Below are 17,878 nucleotides of genomic sequence, written 5' to 3' on the forward strand. Positions count from 1 at the left end.
AGCCTGAGGTGCCTGCAGTGGCGCTGGGAGGGGTGCTGGGGGTTGTGGCTACAGTCCAGCTGCTGTGTGTGGTGTTGATGGGGCAGCCTGGCTAAGCCAGGCTGAGAATCCCTCTGGGCTTCTCACCTGGGCCTTGTGGAGCTCACCTGGGCAGGTGAGGTAGAAGCAGTGGAACTGGGTGCTGACGCTGACACTGAGAATCGAGCATCTGCCCAGAGGTGTCCCAGCTGCCCTGGGCTGCCTCTGGCTCAAAGGGGCAGAGAGTGACCTGCGACAAGCTGTCACCCTGCTGCTGCTACAGTCCATCACTCGGTGGGTTATTGCCTGTGCAGATACCTCTTGTCCCAGTGCCCTGACTCTTACCTGCCACGTTCCTTCTTGGTCCCCACACCCCTTTGAACTAAACCTACTGCAGGAGTTTGCATTCATACAAACACCTGGGAAGCACTTGAACTGAGACCCTTGGTGAAGTTCCTGGGCCGGTGACAGGGGAGGGAGGCATTGATTTCAGCACAGCTCTGGATGCCCAGTCAACATGGAGCTCAGGAATAATCGGTTACAGGCACCATGATCCTCCACAGCCACTAGAGGGCGGAGCAGTCCACACTTGGATGTCAGCCTTGCCCCTCTCTGTCTGCACCTCCTGTCCTCCCTAGAGAAGGCTAATAATCCCTTACAACTAGGCCAGGTCCCAGGGAAAAGGAGCAGCACTAAACATTTAGGAACAAGCAGAACAAATTGTTCTTAGGCAGTACCTATTTTGGTTACCTGAAAGCCCACCCTCCAACTGCAAAACACTCCACACGGTTTGTCATCCAGTTTTGTGATGTGGGCATCATTATTCCTGCAGGAAGGACAGAAGAGGCTCTGAAAGGTGGCATGATGAGCCCAGAGTCGTCTAAGTTATCCAGTCACAAGCTCGGCCCCAGTGGCCCTGGGTCCTCTGCCCACCAGTGGCCCTTTGCCTTCCTCCAAGTTCAGTCTCTGCTCAGCCGAGGAAGGGGCTGCACTTCCCAGAGGGCAGGAGCTGTCCTGCGGGAGATGGACAGGCAGCGGAAGTGTCAGAAATGCAGGATGGCACATTGTCACCTAGTGAGGCAGCTGCCTGGCCTCTCTGTCCTCCCCCCACACTCCCTCTGGGTCCCAGTCTTCCCTGGTGGCCCTGGCCTCCTCGACCTGGCACTGCTGTCTCCCCTGTTTGGAATGCCCCTGTCTCCGTTCACCTGTCAACTTCCTGCCCACCTGTCCGGACCCCACTCAGGTAGCAGAGTCTGGTGTGGAGCCTTCAGAAAAGGCCCTGGGCTGGCACCTCTGGGTCTTAGACCTGAACACAGAGCCATGCAGAGTGAAGGGGTTGGTCCGTGTTTGTTGAATGAATAAATGAATGGCATTCTCTGATTCAGCAAGCACCTTCCCTATGCCAGACCCTGTGCCCAGGGTTGAAATCAATGACCCCATTATTAGTTGCAGCAGTCCCTGTCCCCACCTCACCCCGCCATCCCCCACCAGCGGAGGCAACTCCAGTGTATGAGGCAGCATCCCCGTTGGGATTCTGGAACCTGCTGGGAGCTGCCCAGTCCCCGCACCCCGCCCTGGCCTCTCGGAACCACCCAGAGCCCAGGCCTGACTCCCTGCCTGTTGCTAAGGTCTGAGCTGAGGTCAGCCTGTGTATGTAGAGGAAGGAGCGAACCCTTTGCAGATTGCAAATGACAAACCCTCTTCTCTCTTTCCTTTATCCAGAGCCCCCAAGACCTCTGGCTCATCTGTGCCGGCTGCAAGTTCGAAAGGCCATTGGGAAATACCGTATAAAACTCCTGGACACGCTGCCCCTCCCAGGCAGGCTGATTAGGTACCTGAAGTACGAGAACACCCAGTAACCGGGGCACACAGAGACGGAGTGTTCCTCAGACTGTTTCGCTGAATCTCAGGACGGGGGTGTCCCCAAATCCAAGGGGACCTGCTGATGGACAAGGCTGTGGGCTGCTCCCACTGAGCTGGGGCCGCCACCAGGACCTCGCCAGGTCTCTTGGCCAGAGCTGTGCCCTGAGCAGAGAACGGACTGTGTCAAGTGGGAAGAAAACCATGTTATTTCCCAATGGATGAGTAGATCCCGGATCTGCTGTGCCATTTGGAATGGCAGGGACCTTCATTCCTGGGGCGGGAGAGGCTGGCGGGCAGAACTCGCAGCAGGCTGTGGTCTGGCATTTCCGGGGGTGAGCCTGCCTTTCCCGGACAGCCCTGCTGCGGAGCTGGCCCTGCCCCTGTTCTGTAAAACTCTCCACTTGACTTCAGATGGGGGGCGGGGGGACCGTGGGTCCCAGAGGGCTTCTTTGGGTGCAATAAATGTTGCACAGGTGCCTTTTTGTCCAGCGCAGTCCCTCTCATCAGTCCCCCCAGGGCCTGGATCCTCAGCGCTGCTCAGGGCAGGAGTGGGGGTGGAGACAAGACACACAGACCCCTGAATGCGTCACCTGGGTTTGGGCTTCTGAAGGACCCCAGAGGGTGTGTCCGTCATCCATCAGAAGAGACCCACAGCCCGAGGAGAGGGGCAGCTCCCTGCACTGTGGCCAGAGCCATCAAGGGTGGTCTTCTGTCCTCGATCAATCACCAGGGAGACAGGAGCTTCATACAAACGGGGTCTCGGTGCCCACAGACCTCTTGACAGTTGTCCCCGGCGAACATGTTCCCTGGCACTCTGGGTCCCGCTCAATCCTGTTCTGCCACAAAAGCTGAGATACTGAGGGGAAAAACTGTCTGTGTGCTGGCCCCTATGAGCCCAGGCGCTGGGGTGGTGGTCGTCGCTGATTCAGCCCTTGCAAAGTCGCCAACTTGAGAGACAGGAAGCCCTGTCCCCTCCGTCACCTCCTCCAGCCCCTCGTGGCTCTGTGGGGTGAGCCAGGCTGGGGCTGCCCAACCACCTTCGGTGGGGCAGGGGAGAAAGCACCTTCTCATCAGAATCCCCTGCGCTGAGGCCCACATGCCGGTTTCCATGGAAGTGACCGTGACTCACCAAGTGCCACTGAAGCCGTGGCAGGCCACCCTGATGCGAGCCTGTGCGGGCTGCCGCAGGGTCTGGAAGAGTCCTAAGCCAGGTCAAACTGTGTTTCTGGCTCCTGGAAAGTGAGCAGCTGGGCAGGGCTGGGGGCTCTGGTTGTAGGCTCAGCTCTGCCTTTGGCTCTTTCCTCCGGGGCCTCGGGCTCGTCATCGCTGTGGCCCCTGACGGCCTTGGTGGCCCCTACTCTGGCTTCCCATAGAGCTGGCAAGCCCCAGTGTCTGCCTAAAAAGGAAGAGCCTTCCTAGCAACACTCCAAAGCCACGGGCCAGAGGGGAATCAGCAGAGCCTTGCCCACTCGCTCATAGTACAGACGGGAAAACAGGCCCAGAGAGGGAGAGTGCTTGCCCGAGCACACACAGCTGTCGCTGGGGTTTCAGCCTGTGCATGGTCATGGTCCCACTTGGCCTCACAATGGTGGCCCTGGAGAGATCCGGATGGAAACCTGAGCCCTCCCAGACTGAGGGTGTTCAACCCCGAAAGGGTCAGGGCAAGGCCGTCGGTGACGAGACAGAGCAGAAAGGTGTTCAGGTGCACTTGGGGGCGGGGCTGGGTGTCCGGTAAACTCTTAATCCACGGGATGTTTCAGGCCGCAATAGGGCCTAAAGGGTCCTAACAGGCTGAGGCCCCAGGCACCCCGGGGCGGCCTGAGCGAGACGCCCCCTGGAGGAGGTAGGGTTGAGGAGGCGGTGGGAGAGGTGGGGAAGGAGGGCTCAGCCACTGCCCAGGGACCCCATTTACTTGCAGGAGGTGGGCCCCATGCTCCTGGCAGGCGCTGGTGCCGCATTTGGGTTCTTGGATTATTCATGTGTGTCTATGTCAGTCGGTCACGGCCACTGCTCAGGCCCCCTTTCCCCCAAAGTGCCTTCCCCAGCTGTGAGCTTCTCGGGTCCCCGCCCCCACCTCCCACAACCCAGCAGCTGGAGGGTGAATGCCTGGCCTCCGGCCTGCTCCCAAAGGTTCTTCTGAATGGTTGGTGCCTAGACTGTGTGATTGGCACATCTTTTGACCACTGCTTGTAGATTCTACAGCTATCACCCTCTGCAGAGACCCCCACCCCACCCCCAGAGTCTCCCAGCCCCGGGGGGACTTCAGCCTCAGAGATGTCTCTGCGGCATCACCAAACGCTTCAAATCCGGATCGCGGTTCCACCCTGTGAGCAGGAGCATGTTGGGCCTGGTGCCAGGACTGAGGCTTGCGTAGGAGGTGAGTTCTGGGGCTTCACCTTGAACCAGCTCGATGCCCTTTTTGGTCAGAGGAGCATCAGCACCAAAGCCTTCCTAGATGTGCGTTTCCCCTGGGTTGCTCCCTTTTGGGGACTCACGGTGGCAGGTGGAACGTGTAGTAAAGGTTTCTGCTTGCAGACAAAGGCCCCTGGCATCTGAATTTACGCACCTGCAGCTTCCCCCTGGGAAAGGCTGAGGGGAGCCGGGCTGTGGGGGCCCAGGTGCAGTGGGTTTGGGCGGCACCCACCCTGAGAAATCACACTTCCTTCAGGAGAGGGGGCCTTGGTAGGTGCGGGTCTTCATCACCTGGGCAGCAGTCCTCAGAGACCCAGGCGCTCACATCATCCCGCAACAAGCCAGGAAGCAGGTCTGTGTTAATCACATTTTTCTGATGAGGACATTTCAGCACAGAGAGGTTGAGTAACATGTCCAAGGTCACACAGCCTAGTAGGTGGCAGAGCCTGGATTAGCATTTTTAATGCTGCTGTGCTATGTGTGTTCGGGGGCCTTTGTGATGATGTGCAGGGGGAGAGGACATGCGCACATACCTGCTCCTGGTCCCTCCCTGCTCTTTGGGACTGGAGCCGCCTGAGGGGGAGGTCCTGGCTGAGGACTCCCTGTCCTGTGTGCTGGATAATCACTCAGAACCCCTCTGCCCCTGCTGCATGGCCTCTGTGCCTCCCAAGCCCCAGAATGTCGGACGGGAGCCACTTCCCAGTGGGTGTGCCGCCCATCCTCGTGGACAGGCCCCTGGGGGAAGCCGGAGTGCGAGCAGGCAGAGTGGGAAATCCCTCAGCCCCCCCCAACCCCAGAGCCCTATATTGGGAAGGATTCTGAGGCCTAATTGAAGTGGCAGGCACCACAGAGGGGACCAGTGTCACCCCACCCCTCATTCTGCGGGTGGCCCAAGGAGGCCCTGAGGAAAGGTCCAGCCCCACATGCCACAGCAGAGCCAGGGCCACTGCTCTGCCACCCAGCGCCATCCTCCCTGTTCTCCAGCGCTGTCTGACCTTCCGAGGACCCAGGCTCCCCGCAGCCTCTGTCCCCTGACACGGAGAACCACAACGCCCTTCCCTAGTGGCCTGACCAGCACCCATTCCCACACTTCGCACAGGCCCTTGGCCCCCTTGCCCCCGCCCCCGCCGCTAATCACTGCCATGAGCAGCCCTCCTCCCGAGCACAGGCAGCACTTCCTAGGCCTGGGGACCCTTCAGCATCACGATGACAGCCGAGATGTAGAAACTGCAAAAGAAACATCTTTATTCTTTTAACCTTAATATGTACAAAGAACAACAAGAACAGAACCGATACTGGCTTACAGTGGGTGAGATGAACAGAGGAGTAACCCAGGCTTCTGGGGTGGCTGGCAGACCTGGGCAAAGCTTGCTGCCTGCCAGAGGTCTGCGCGGTGATGGCACAGTGATCTGCCAGGCCCTGGCCTGGCTGGAGAGGGACCAGCGAGCCCAGCCCCACCGCTCCCAAGGCGGCCCTATGCCTGCCACCCCCCCCCCCCCAGTTTGCACACACATAAAGGGAAGGTTCTCAAGAGGCCACGCCACCGCCCAGCCCACTCCTCTCAAGGAGAGCTCCCGGGGCCCCCAATGCTCCTGCAAGGCAGGAGTGGGAGCCAAGGCCCTCCTAGCCCAGCTAGAGGTAGCCAAAGACATTGAAGATGGGTGGGGGCATGGCCGGCTTGGTGGGGATAGGCTTCAGAACCACGGGTCTGTATACTTTCTGCCCCGGGCCATCCAGATCTTTGCAGAAATGGGCCAGCTCCCCGGGGGAAGCTGGGCTTTTCCTCCACAGGCCTAGGCCGGGGACAGGGCCCTGAGGCAAGGCCCCTGGAGGGCCAGGGTAGACGGGCTGTCCATGGTACTGGAAGGGGCAGCAGCTCCAGGCATTGACACGGCCCACCAGGGAGACTCCGGGCATCTTGGGTGGCTCTTTTTCACCCGGTGCCCTTGGGGACATGGGCACCAGGGCCATCTCAGGCCCTAAAAGCTCCAAGCCCTTGCAGTGTTTCTTACCCTCATAGGGAAGTCCCTCTCTGGGGCCCAGGACCCCCTCCAGCCCCATGGGGTAGCTGTGGGTGGGCCGCGGCTCCTCCCAGAAGGAAGCGGGCAGCTGTCTTTTCCTCATGGGCACCTGGCCAGGCCTGGCAGCTTCTGGATTCTGCCCCTGTAGGGTCTGCTCCTTAGAGAGACACTCCACCCCGTAGGGGTTCCCCAGAGCCTTCTCCTTGCAGTCCCCTCCACCAGCAGGACTGGCGTCAGGGCCAGGATTGAGGGGCAGCCTCCCGGGCCGGTCCTCAGGCCCCCGTTTCAGGTGGGGCTCGGGCCCTCGGCCAGGGAGGCCCCGCGGAAGCCGGGAATACTTCTGGGAGAAGCGCTTGAGCTGCTTCTGCAGGTACTTGCGGTGGTCCACGGAGCGGCGGCAAGGCGCGGACTTGTCCAGGGCCGCCTTGATGTCACTGGACGCCAGGTTCACGAAGTTCAGCAGCATCTTCACGTCACTGTCGGATGCCATCACCAGGGGGCCACTTCACGGGGCTTTCCATGAAGAGGGCGGCTCTGCTAGCAGGTGGCCGCTCCAGGGAAGGGCACAGAGCTGACCTGGGGGACACAGAGGCCATTGGAGTCTCTCTGAGCAGCCAACTCAGCCCTCCCCAAAGGCTCCCTGGCTGTAACGGTGGCCCCAGCCCCAGTACTCCTCAGCTGCGAGCAGAGTCCTGGGCAGAGGGACACCCATGAAAACCACTAAGGATTTCCTCCTGAGCAGCTGCGGTGGAACAGGCTCAAACACAGTCTTCTGGAGTCTGCTGCCCTCCACTTGCAGCTGAGGCTCAGAGAGGTCAGGTGACTTGCCCAAGGTGACCCAGCTACAGGTGGCATTGCTGGGGCTGGAGCACGAGCCGCTGGCTCCCAGCGCACTGTGCCTCCCACACAGCAGGCTGCCAACGTGTTCGACCTGCCAGCAGAGTTTCTCTTTTCTGAGCAGAGGTGACTGCTTCACTTTCAAGCAAAGCCAAGCCCCATCTCTCCCCGGTGGTGCCCTCCTCCTCCCACCCCCACCCCCAGCCCCACCAGCATCAGCCCCCCTCCTAGGTCGCCACGCTCCACCCCCAGCTCTCACGCAGGACAGGCAGGACCCCTGTCTGGCACTCAAGCCCAGGCCTGCCTGGCGGGCTGAGCTCAGGCTGTGGCAGCGAGAACTCCCCCGCAGAAGCATCTGCCGCAATTTCATGCCTCCTTGGCCACCTCCCACAGCCCCTCGCCCCTCCCCCAGGCCCCTGCCTGCCCCACCCCCAAGTTCCGGCCGAGCCCAACCTCCCAGCCTCCACACTGACCAAGGGTGCGGGCCTGGGCCCCGGGCACCAACGTGGCCCCGCTGGTTCCCGCTGCAGACCTGGGCCAGGCCCTGCGGCCGCAAGCTCCAAGCGTCAGGCTGGAAGCAGTTGTGCCGCCCTCGAGTGGGCTGAATGGAGGGCAAGTCCCCAGAGCTGGGGGGCCCCTCAGGCCAATCAGGAGCGCCTCTCCAGATACAAAGCATCCCAATCAGGCGGCAGCGCCCCGTTCCCACATTCTTTGCCGTCACAAATTGTCACCATGGGGACCATCACAAAAAAGACAGCTCCCAAATGCAATCATTTCCCGGTAAATTTCTGCCCCTCAGCTCCACTCTCCCTCTCGGCCTCCACACCCTCCTCCCCTTGACCTCAGTTCCCTGGTTTCTCGAGGGGGCAGCGTGTGTGCGCGTGTGTGAGCGTGTGTGCATGTGTGCATTTAAAAAGTCCAGGACGGAGGAGGGGCCGGGCCCAGAAGAGATGGGCTTGCCATCCTCCTCCAGGGCCCCGGGCCTGCAGCTGCCATGCTCCAGTGCAGACAGACAATCAGACGGTAAGCTGCTGTCCTTGAGTGTTGAGTGGCTCTCTCCTCTCCCCACCCCGCTCCCCGAGGCATGGGCCCAGGCAGGCCTGTGCGGGCCAGAGGCACACTGGCGCGGGCAAAGGTAGCCGGGAAGGACGCGCTAACGAGGGGCTGGGATATCCATGGGAAGGCGGCCGGAGCTCTCAGGAATCTTGTCTTTATGTTTGCTTCCTCAATTGAGCTGCACAAAGCCTGAATTGCCCATTCAGCGCGGCCGGACAAAAGGTTGGCGTTGCACGGTCCCCTTGCATTTGTAGTCAAACAGTTAGGGACTTAAATCGAGTCGTCATGATGGAGAAAGAGGTGGACAAAGCCCATAGAATTGCCATCAGCAAACATTTTCCTGTGTCATATTAGCCAGTCTCCATGGCTCCCCCTGGCCTGGGGACAATGGCACAAGTTTGCACACTTGGCTACTGTCACCGTGCCAACGCCGGCAGGGCCGCAAGCAGGGCCGCTCTGAGCAAGCAAGGGAGCTCGAGCCGGCTGCGGCGGGCCCTGCCCACCAGCTGGCCAGAAGGAAGGTGAGGCCGGCGGTGGAGGGAGGCTGCAGGGAGAATGCAGCCGGTCGAGGCCCCCAGGCCAGCCAGCCTGGTGGGCCCCTGCAGCCCCCGACTGTCTCCTGGTTCTCTCCTTTCTCTTCCTTGCCTTCTCTTTCCTCTGCTACCTCCTCCTGACCCCTGGTTGGAAGAATGGCTAGTGGTCTACACACCAACCCACACCTTCGCACCACAACCTACAATGCCAGGGAGTCCTCTCTGAAGTCCTCCCTCCCAGACTGGGAGCAGTGACAGGGTGGGGCCGAACCTTCCCCAGGAGTGCTGGCCCCACCCATCCTGCTGGCCAATGGACAGCTGCTCCAACGCCCCGCCCTCTCCGGCCTGAGGGTCCCCACAGGCAAAATGAAGGGCTTGGCAGAGATAGCCCATCGTGGGTGGTGGGGTGGGGAGAGGTATTCTCCACACCCCCTTCCCCTGCTGTGGGGATTGGGGAAGTGTGGACCGAGATGGAGGTGACCTTGGACTGGAGCATTCTGGGTCAGTGGCCATCGCATGGCCTAGAGACTGGCAGCAGCCTCTGCATGGATGAAATCAGCCCTTGAATTTTGGGGGTTACTTGTTTCTGTGGCATAACCCAGCCCCCCGCCCCGACTGGGATGGGCAGAAGACATTCTTTCCTCCCCAAACCGCATAGCGCACACAGCTGGAGGAAACGCCCCAGATCACCGGGTCGGGCTTGGATGTCTCCCCCCAGCTCCAGCTGCCTGATGCGAGGGGGCCAGGGCACAGGCTGGCATTGGTGCCCATCCCCCCATAACCCTGTGCCAGGCTGCTCGGCCCCCTGCTTCATCCTTCTCTGCTGGGAGACCGGCCGCAAACCATCCCGGCCGCATTCCCACGCTGGCCTTCCCCACGTCCCGTGTCTGCTCCTGCTGGTCCCTCTCTCGGGACTTCCTCGCGCCACTCCGTGTGGTCTCAGCTTCCCTGAGACTCAGTCGCACCTGCAGTCGCTTCAGCCCATCCTGACATTGCCTGCTGGTGACATCGCCCCCCCTGCTTCTCAGCCCACACTGACACCCACAACCCGTGACACTGGTGAGCTCTGTGGGAGTCAAGTCTGCAGCTTCAAAAACCTTCTCCTGTCTCTTAACACGCGCCTTTCTTCCCTTGTGTTCTTCCCACTTCTTGGGGAAAGAAAGAAAGAAGAAAAGAAGAGATGGAAAGAGGAAGAAAGGGCAGAGAAAATGGGACCAAGTAACTGATACTTTCTGGACACCTGATATGCACCAAACCCATAACCCACATCGGTGCGTGGAAGCCCTCACCTGACCTCACAGGGGTGCTCTCGTGGCCTTTTACAGGGAGAGACAGCAGGTGGAAGTCGCTTTCCCAAGGATCACAGCTAATCACTGGCAGAACTTGAACTTGCACTTGAAGCAGGCCTGTCTGCATGCAAAGCCTGTGGAGGCCCCCCACATGCCATGTTGCTTCCCCGAGTTCCTCCCGAGCGCCAGGCATGAGGACGTGCTGCCAGATTCGAAGGCTTCAGAGCTCACAGTTTATATGTAAGCCCCGGGTTCGGCTCTGCTTCCCCTCCTTCGGGGTGTGACCGTCCACTTCTGACTCAGGAGTGCGATTGGGAGCTGCAGCTGTGGGTGGTGGGTCCCGGGGGACAGGAGGGAGCTGCGACCTGAGAACCTGATCCAGGGTCGTGTCCTGGCCTGGTGACACCCCTGGCCTCAGGACAGCCCTCTGGGAGCTGCCTTTGACCCCTGCAGGGAAAGGTGCTCTGTGTCTTTCTGAGAGGCCACACGGACCAGGGTAGGGAGGGAAATGGCAGTAACACTATGCCTCCATCTCGAGCCGTTCGGCAGTCCCTCCCCAGTTATGGTCCTGTGTGTGGTCAGGGAGGGAGGGTTCTCCTTATTTACAGGTAGTGACATGCCCAAAGACAAGCCCTAAATCTCTCATCCTTGGGCCCAACTCAGGGCTGTTCAGCCAACCCTGTCTCTCAACCATCTTCAAAGTCCAGCTCAAGCAGCTCTGAAGGCTCCCGGCTCCAGCATTACCCACGACTCGCTCTCCCAGCCCTGTGTTTATAGATGCAAAGAAGTCTAACCTCCTTAGCTTAACACGGACAGCCCTTCGTAATCTGACCCCTACTGGGGTCTTGCGCAGAGTAGCTTGTCACTAAACGGTTCATGAGTTGAGTACTGGGCCCACTCCGCTGAGTTGATTTTTTTCTTGTGGACCGGAAACTGCTCTTCCCTGAGGTCCTTCTCACTTACTGTTTGCCCCACCCAGCCAACCCTGCCCGTGTGCACCCCCCGGAGAGCGACAGTGGGGAGTGTGTCTGCTGGTTCATCCCTCCATCTCCAGTGACCAGAGCGGCCTCGGCACAGAGCGGGTCTTCATCGACCTCTGCGGCTGCTGTGGTTATACTTGATGTCCAGTTGCTTGTGTTTCTTTGGGACCGTGGAGGCTTTGAAAGCAGGAAACGCTGTTTCACAACTGCATCCCCTGTGCCACAGCAGGAGTTCTAGAAAGCTCCATTAATGGCAAGGAAGTGGTGCTCACTTGAACCTGAGGCTCCCTTCCCGACAGGTCTCCCTTCCCTGTCATTCCGTGGGTCTCCAACTTTCTGGCTGCGTCGGCCCAGCCTCAGAGGTATTCACGCTACTCGGCGCCAGTGGCTCCCAGCTCCCAGTGAGTCCATTCAGCACCTCCTTCATTCCAGGGACCCGGGGCACAGGGTGGGCTTGCTTGGCTTGCCCCACTGTCCCGGAGGCAGCTTGTGTGTTGGAGGGGAGATTGACTTTGTCTGGATGACTCAAGAGCCACCTTCTGCCACCCGCCCACCAGTGAGACAGAGCGACAGGCCCTGACTGTCCTTGGCTTCCTAAACTACAAGGAGCCACCCATCTAGCATCTCTGGGTGGCACCGGACGCACTTGACTTCTAGGGCTTAGCTGGCACAGATGCAGGTGGAAACTGGAGGCGAGAGGGGGCAGTGGACAAATGACATGTCCTGGTCCAGCCAGTGGGGCTGGGGAGGCATCGGGGTGGCGGGCCTGCAAGCCCCTTTTATGCAGAGAAGTCCCTTAAAAATGCGGTGCACAGCGCAGTATGAAAACCGGTCAGGGCCGAGAGCCTCAAGGGCTGATCCACTTAACACGAACCAAGGCACACTGCCACGTATTTGCAAACTACGGATTAAAACGAGGAAGCTGTTCTGATGACAGAGAACTTCGAAATCAGAGGCCATGGACTGTGGTCTGGCGTCAGCCCTCCTTTGTTTTGGTTGCAGAATATTTAGGAAACCTTGATGGAGAACAGCTGAAGCGCTAATCTTTTGAAGTCTATCTCGCGATCTCGGGACGGCCGTCAGATGCCTGCCCAGAGCTCACCATCCGGTCAAAGTCAGTGAGGCGTGTGAAGTCCTGTGTCCTTCCCAGTCACGTGACCACTGTCTTCTGTAGATGTGGAAACTGAGGCACAAAGCTAGAGAACCTGCCCCAGGTCCCCTGGGCAGTAAGTGACAGGGCTGGGGACAGGGTGCTGGCAGCCAGAGCCAGACCCCAGGTCAGGACCACCGCGTGGTGCTGCCCCTACTGACACCTGTCCCCAGCACACGGGCCCTGACTCCCTCGCAGGGGCTTTGCCAGCCCAGAGATGCGGACGTGCCCAGCCCTGCCAAGTGCGGTCCCACCCCCGGACTCAGAAGACGTGCCCGGGGGACACAGCGGCTTGACCAGAGCCTCCGTGGACGTGGGACACAGATGTCACAAGAGGATTTATGTAACTGACCCCTTACATAACTGGTATTTCGGTCCCAGACCAGCCCGAGGCGTGCCATCAGCTGTGATCAGAGCGGACAGGCTTCCTTGGGGTGGGAGGCTCAGGGCCGAAGTGAACCTGGCTGCTGTCCAGCCCGGCGTGCCCTGCCCTGGTGACCTTGCCTCAGAACGGAGGCTTCATGCTGGTGTGGCCGTGCCCTCAGAGCTGCTGGAGGCCATGTGACGACCCGGAGGTGTCCCAGCCCAGCCCCGCTGGTCCCTGTGCCCTTGGTCTGCAGCGCAGCTGTAGTCACAGAGATGTCATGGTCAATGTCGCCCTTCTCTTCCCCTCTGGCTCCCCTCTGAGATGTGTCTTGGGCACATCTCACCTGTAAATAGGGGCTCATGGGACAGGAATAATGTCTCTGTGTCCCTGATGGGTGTCCACAGTGGGCCGCTGCCCCCCATTCTGGCCCCTGCCCTGGTCCCTGCCCCCCACCACGTGTTCATCACCTTGACTGTTTCCTCTGGTGCCTCTCAGATGCGTCTCTCCACCTGACCTAGGGCGCTGGCCAGGAATGAAATGTCCGTTTAATCTCAACTGCCAGTTCGGATTTGATTAGTGATGGCTGGCGGGTGCCCCGTGGCAAGGTTCCGAGGGCCCTGCAGGGCTCAGCAGTTAGAAGGCCTGATCGGCTAGTGCTGTCTTGTTGGGTGTGGAGAGAGAGGGGCTGGCTATATATGCCAGGTGTCCCTGAGTCCAGGTAGAAATCGTGGGAAGCAAAGCCGGGGGTGTGAAGCGTGGCATTCTGGAAACCCACCCCATGATTTTAATCAAGGAAACAGTGTCCCAGGGAAGGGCAGTGACTCTCCCAAGGACACAAGTGCCCCCACTTTCCCCGCCAGAGTTCATCGGTTCAATTCAACAGAGGCCAGGGGTGCAGGCATTGTGGAGAGTGGGGACCGCGAGCGGTTGCCACGTTGGAGGCGGGGAGTGGCTGCAGGGAGTGGGAGAGGTAAAGTGAGGGGGAAGGCTGTCCTCCACGTTGATTTGCATGCAGTAGGCACATAATAAAGGCCCACTGAGTGAATGAAATGTAAAGTAAAAGGACTGGTCGGCTTCTGAGCCGCCTTGGGGACTCCAATAGCCAGTGTCAAGACAACTGCAAACAGCAGGTGCCACCTCTGTGCTCGGGCTCCCGGCTGCAGCTCTCCCTCGACTGCTTTGCACCGACGGCGCCCTCTGACCTCAGAGAGGAGCCCTGGCCCCCAGGAACGGATTTCCTAAAGGACACGTGATGAGGGGCAAGGGCCCAACTCCCCTCGAACGCCACCGTGTGCCAAGAGTTTTACGTCCACCCTTTCATTTAACCCTGGATGAACGCATGCACACGTGAGCGAATGAACGAATGAACGAACAAAACCTGTCTGCGGGGGGCTCTGCCTTCCTGCCCGGCAGGCGAGGGTGTAGAAGAACGTGCTCCTGGTTGCTGAGCTGGGTGGCAGAGGGGGTTAGGTTCGAACTCTGTCTGCGTCCACTCCACAGCGCCCCTCAGAGTAGGGGGGACAGGCCGTCGTGCCCTCTTGCCTGTCTCCTGCCTCACAGATTCCCCACCCGGCCCCTCCCGCTTGGAGTACCCAGCCTGCTTTGGTACTATGCAAGGGAATCCTTTTTTTTTTTGACATCTGACTTTCATTTCCTGACCTCTGATCACAGCTCTGTCTGTAGCCCAGATCCAGCACCAAACACACTTTCGGAAAATTCTCTGAGTAACATTTTTCCCCAAGAGACGGACATTTGCATCATCAGCCAACAGCCGACCGTTCAGGCCTGCTAGCTCGCTCTGTTCCCTGGGTCCTGATCAGGTAGTGGGGGAGTAGGGAGAGTTACTATGGTGAAGCCAGTAGCCCCTCACCTTTGCCCCTGGGCCAAGGCTGAGCTCTCCTGCCAGCCTGGCCCCCGTGGGTGGCCTTTCAGGGCTTGGCATGTGGCAGGTACTCCTGGGAGCAGGTTTGCTTCTTGGAAATAGACGTAAAGTACCTTCAAAGTCAGACAACTACAATGCAGTCCTGCCTCTGCTGTTCTGGGCAGGTAATTTCACCTCCCTGGGCCTCACTTTTCTCATCTGTAAAGTGGGGCAATTCTACTCAACCTTCTGGCTTGCCACCACCATAGAGAAAGATGGGCTCAAGGATGACTTGGGGCTGACCAGGTAGTGCCAAGGGCTGGACCACAACCAGTTCCAAGTTCAAAGACATCTTTGAGGGGCTGGCAGTGATAGTTCCCATTAGACCCTGAATGAGGACCAAGGCTTTTGGATGACAGGGGTGGTGGCAACAGTCCCCAAGCTGCCACAGACCCCTTCCCTAGGGACAAAGGATGAGTCGAGGTGGCTTTAGCTCTGTTGAGGAAGGGAGAAGTCCTAGGGGGGAAAGGAGGGAGGTGGGTAGACACCAGCCGTAGGCTGTGCGATGCAGTCCACTCCCGGGCCAGGGCAGCAGAGGGGCTAGGTCTGTGTCCAGTGAGGCCGGAATGAGCCCCGGGCCTCGTCTTGCCTCCTCTGCGTTCAGACCCTGTGTGGGTCTCTCAGGCCTGAAGGACCACCTGTGGGCCGATGACCCCCCCGTTCCAGTCTCCAGCCTGGCCCTCTCCCATGAACCCCAGAGTCACATCCAGCAGCTCCCCACCGTCTCCCTGGGAGGCCCACGATTCCCCAGCTCCGCACACCCTCACCTGAGCTCCTGGCTCCCAACCCACCCAGCCTGCTCCTCCCACAGTGCCTTCATCTCGAACGACGGCAGTCCTGCCCTTGCAGGTGCCTGGACCCTGACCTTGAAGCCAGCCTGGCTCTCAGGTTCGCCCACGCACAGCTTCACTCACAAACCACATCCAGAACCTGACCCCCCACCCCGAACACCAAAAAAGGGAGTCTAAAACCTCAGCCTTGGGCGGGCTTCTAACTCCCACTGCCTGAGGACACCCCCAGGCGTGCTGGCGAGGGTCTGCCATGGCATCTGCTTCACCCCTATTCCCTCCCAGCCCCATCCCCGGCCCATCAGGAGTGAGGTTCTCCAAGACCAGCAAGCACTAGTCAGAGCTTTATGTTCACTGTGCGCTGACATGCAGGAGCTCCAGCTCATTCACCAAATCCTCTACCTATACCATAGAGATCCTCTGAAGGGAAACTGAGGCACAGATGATTTTACCCAGGTTCACGCCACTAGAAACTGGTGGGGCAGTGGCCACGACTCCTTCCCTGCGAAGGCCACACACTTTGTGCGCGAGGTCGCTGGGCCTGAATGTTCTGTCTGAGTCTTACTTCCTGTCTCCCTGCCGGCCAGGACCCCAGTGGCTCCCGTGAATTCCTTCTCTCCAGAGGACACCTGGAACATCAGGTGAAGATGGCAGGGACCCCGGAGACCATGAGAAACCCCAGGAGAGGGGGCGCGTCCGAGTCACAGACCAGGCTTCAAGCCCCACTTCTGTCACTCACCAGCTGGGTGACCAGCAGTAGGTCTTCTAACCTCTCCAAGCCTCGGTTTCCTCCTCTCAGGCAGCACCTGCCTGCCATGTCCTCAAAGGGGGTCAAGGTAACACCTGCCAGTGCTTAGCTCAGGGCTGGCCTGTGGTCCGAGTTTCCACCTGTGAGAGCTGCGTGCGTCATCTAATCCCTTTATTAATCAGATGGGGAAACTGAGGCCGGCAGGTGAACGACTCGCTCAACGCAACCTGGCGAATTAGCGGCATGGTCAGCACTAGCAGCCTGACTCCAACCAGCGCTCCTTCCCCCTCTTCAGGGGCCATCTTTCACACCCTTGGCCAAGAGAAAACGCAGGATTCTCCCCTGAGCCCTCAGCCTTGGCCTCCAATGACCACAAGAGGGCGCCCTTGAAATTGCTCCAGGTACGCGGAGTTTCTGGACCAATCAGCCCTTCAGTCTCTGGCCCCAACACCTCGGCGAGCAGCCCACGCTCCTGCCCTTTCTGAGTTCTGACAACACACCACCCCCCACGCCCAGCTCCCTGAAGGTATTGCACAACCCCTGTGCTGTCCCCTCCCCTGTCTCCACCCTCTACCCCCCTTTTCCTGCGTAGACCCGGGACCCCCTGAGGCCACACGTTGGTTTTGCCGAGCAGGAATTTCACAGCCGGCTTCAGGATGGCAAATAGGTCGTTTGGTCACCTCTTAGCACCACCCACAGCCCATCCTTCTATTCACAACACCTGGATGGGGAGACACAGGAGGACAGAGGGGAGGTGATCCATGCCCAGAGCCCTGCCTCATGGAGGGCGCCGTCCAGTGGGGACGGACCTGGCTTTCACACTCAATGACAGGGCACACTTCATCAAGTATGTTTGCTGGAAAGCAAAAGGTCAGAGGGTAGGAGCCTGGACCTGAGTCCTAAAGGAAGCAAAGGAGTTGACCAAGCACAGAAGGCCTGGTGCTCCAAAGCAGCCATGAGGGGAGACCCACGCCTGTGGGCAAGGACCTCGCTGTGCGGGCAGGGTTTGGGAATGGGAATACCACCTGAACAACAAAAGAGCATACGGTGAATTCCAACGGGGATGAGGTGGGAACTCTGCAACGCCACACCAACATGAGGTCAGGAGCTCCTTATCCTCGTCTTTCCCAAGGCGTCGAGCATGGGTCGGTCTTGGGCTCTACCCGGGGAGCTCCCAGCCGAGTTCTCCAGTCCGAGAGCTTCCTCCCCTGACCTGCTTGCACCTGGCTGTTCAGACCACCAGGGCTCCCCAGGGTACCAATGAGAGTCCCCATGGGGCCCTGCTGCGGACCTCCAAGGCCGGCCTCCCCTCTTCCCACCTTTTCAGATGACACAAATGACAGGCTGTTTCCAAATTTCATCTCCACACAGAGTCCTCCTGGTCCGGGGTGGGGCGGACTAAGAGGTGAGCCCCCTGGACGCTCCAGCCTCCCCTCCGAGGGCCCAGTGGGCCACTGTAAACATCCTCTCCTGGCTGTGCCTGGCCCCGGGTGTCATTCCCTGGTCCCCTGAGCATTCTCCAGGCTGGAGCTGCTTCCTTTACACTGACTGGGATCTCAGCCAGGCCAATGGGGAATGCTGCCAGGAGTCCACGGCCTCTCTGGGGACTCTGGTCAGCCCTGCGAGGGACCCCCTCCCCTCCCTGGGGGTGGGCACCTGCTGAGGGACCTGGGCTCTGGGTCCAGGATCGAGTGCTCAGCAGGGGTTGGGGAAGGACTTTCCCTCCCTGGCCAAGGAGGAATGGGGCCGACGGCAATGGCAATGAGAGGCTGGAGGCCCATGTGCTGTACCTACCATGTCCCATTTCCGGACCGCTGTCCCTGGTGGCTCTCCCGCATGCCCATCTGAACCAGATTTCACCGGATGTGAAGGCTGAGATGGTCAGGTGTGCCAGA

The 17,878-nt window shown here is 59.7% G+C and overlaps 2 protein-coding genes across 2 annotated transcripts in view; one reads left to right on the forward strand and one right to left on the reverse strand.

Annotated features, from left to right (window-relative positions):
• ASB2 (ankyrin repeat and SOCS box containing 2) overlaps window positions 1-2,358 on the forward strand; it is a 38,314-nt gene extending 35,956 nt beyond the window's left edge. Inside the window, exon 10 of the mRNA XM_053666026.1 lies at window positions 1,741-2,358. Within this exon, the coding sequence (XP_053522001.1) occupies window positions 1,741-1,877 (137 nt within the window). The 3' untranslated portion in view covers window positions 1,878-2,358. The remainder of the gene's footprint in view (window positions 1-1,740) is intronic.
• A 3,567-nt stretch (window positions 2,359-5,925) lies between these two features.
• FAM181A (family with sequence similarity 181 member A) lies at window positions 5,926-6,887 on the reverse strand. Its single transcript, XM_037130155.2, has one exon. The coding sequence runs from the start codon at window positions 6,802-6,804 to the stop codon at window positions 5,926-5,928; it is 879 nt and encodes a 292-aa protein (XP_036986050.2). The 5' UTR covers window positions 6,805-6,887.
• Between the last annotated feature and the right edge of the window lie 10,991 nt (window positions 6,888-17,878).

This window comes from Artibeus jamaicensis, unplaced genomic scaffold (genome assembly GCF_021234435.1).
Source record: "Artibeus jamaicensis isolate MK-2021 breed Jamaican fruit bat unplaced genomic scaffold, CSHL_Jam_final contig_444, whole genome shotgun sequence".
NCBI lineage: Eukaryota > Metazoa > Chordata > Mammalia > Chiroptera > Phyllostomidae > Artibeus > Artibeus jamaicensis.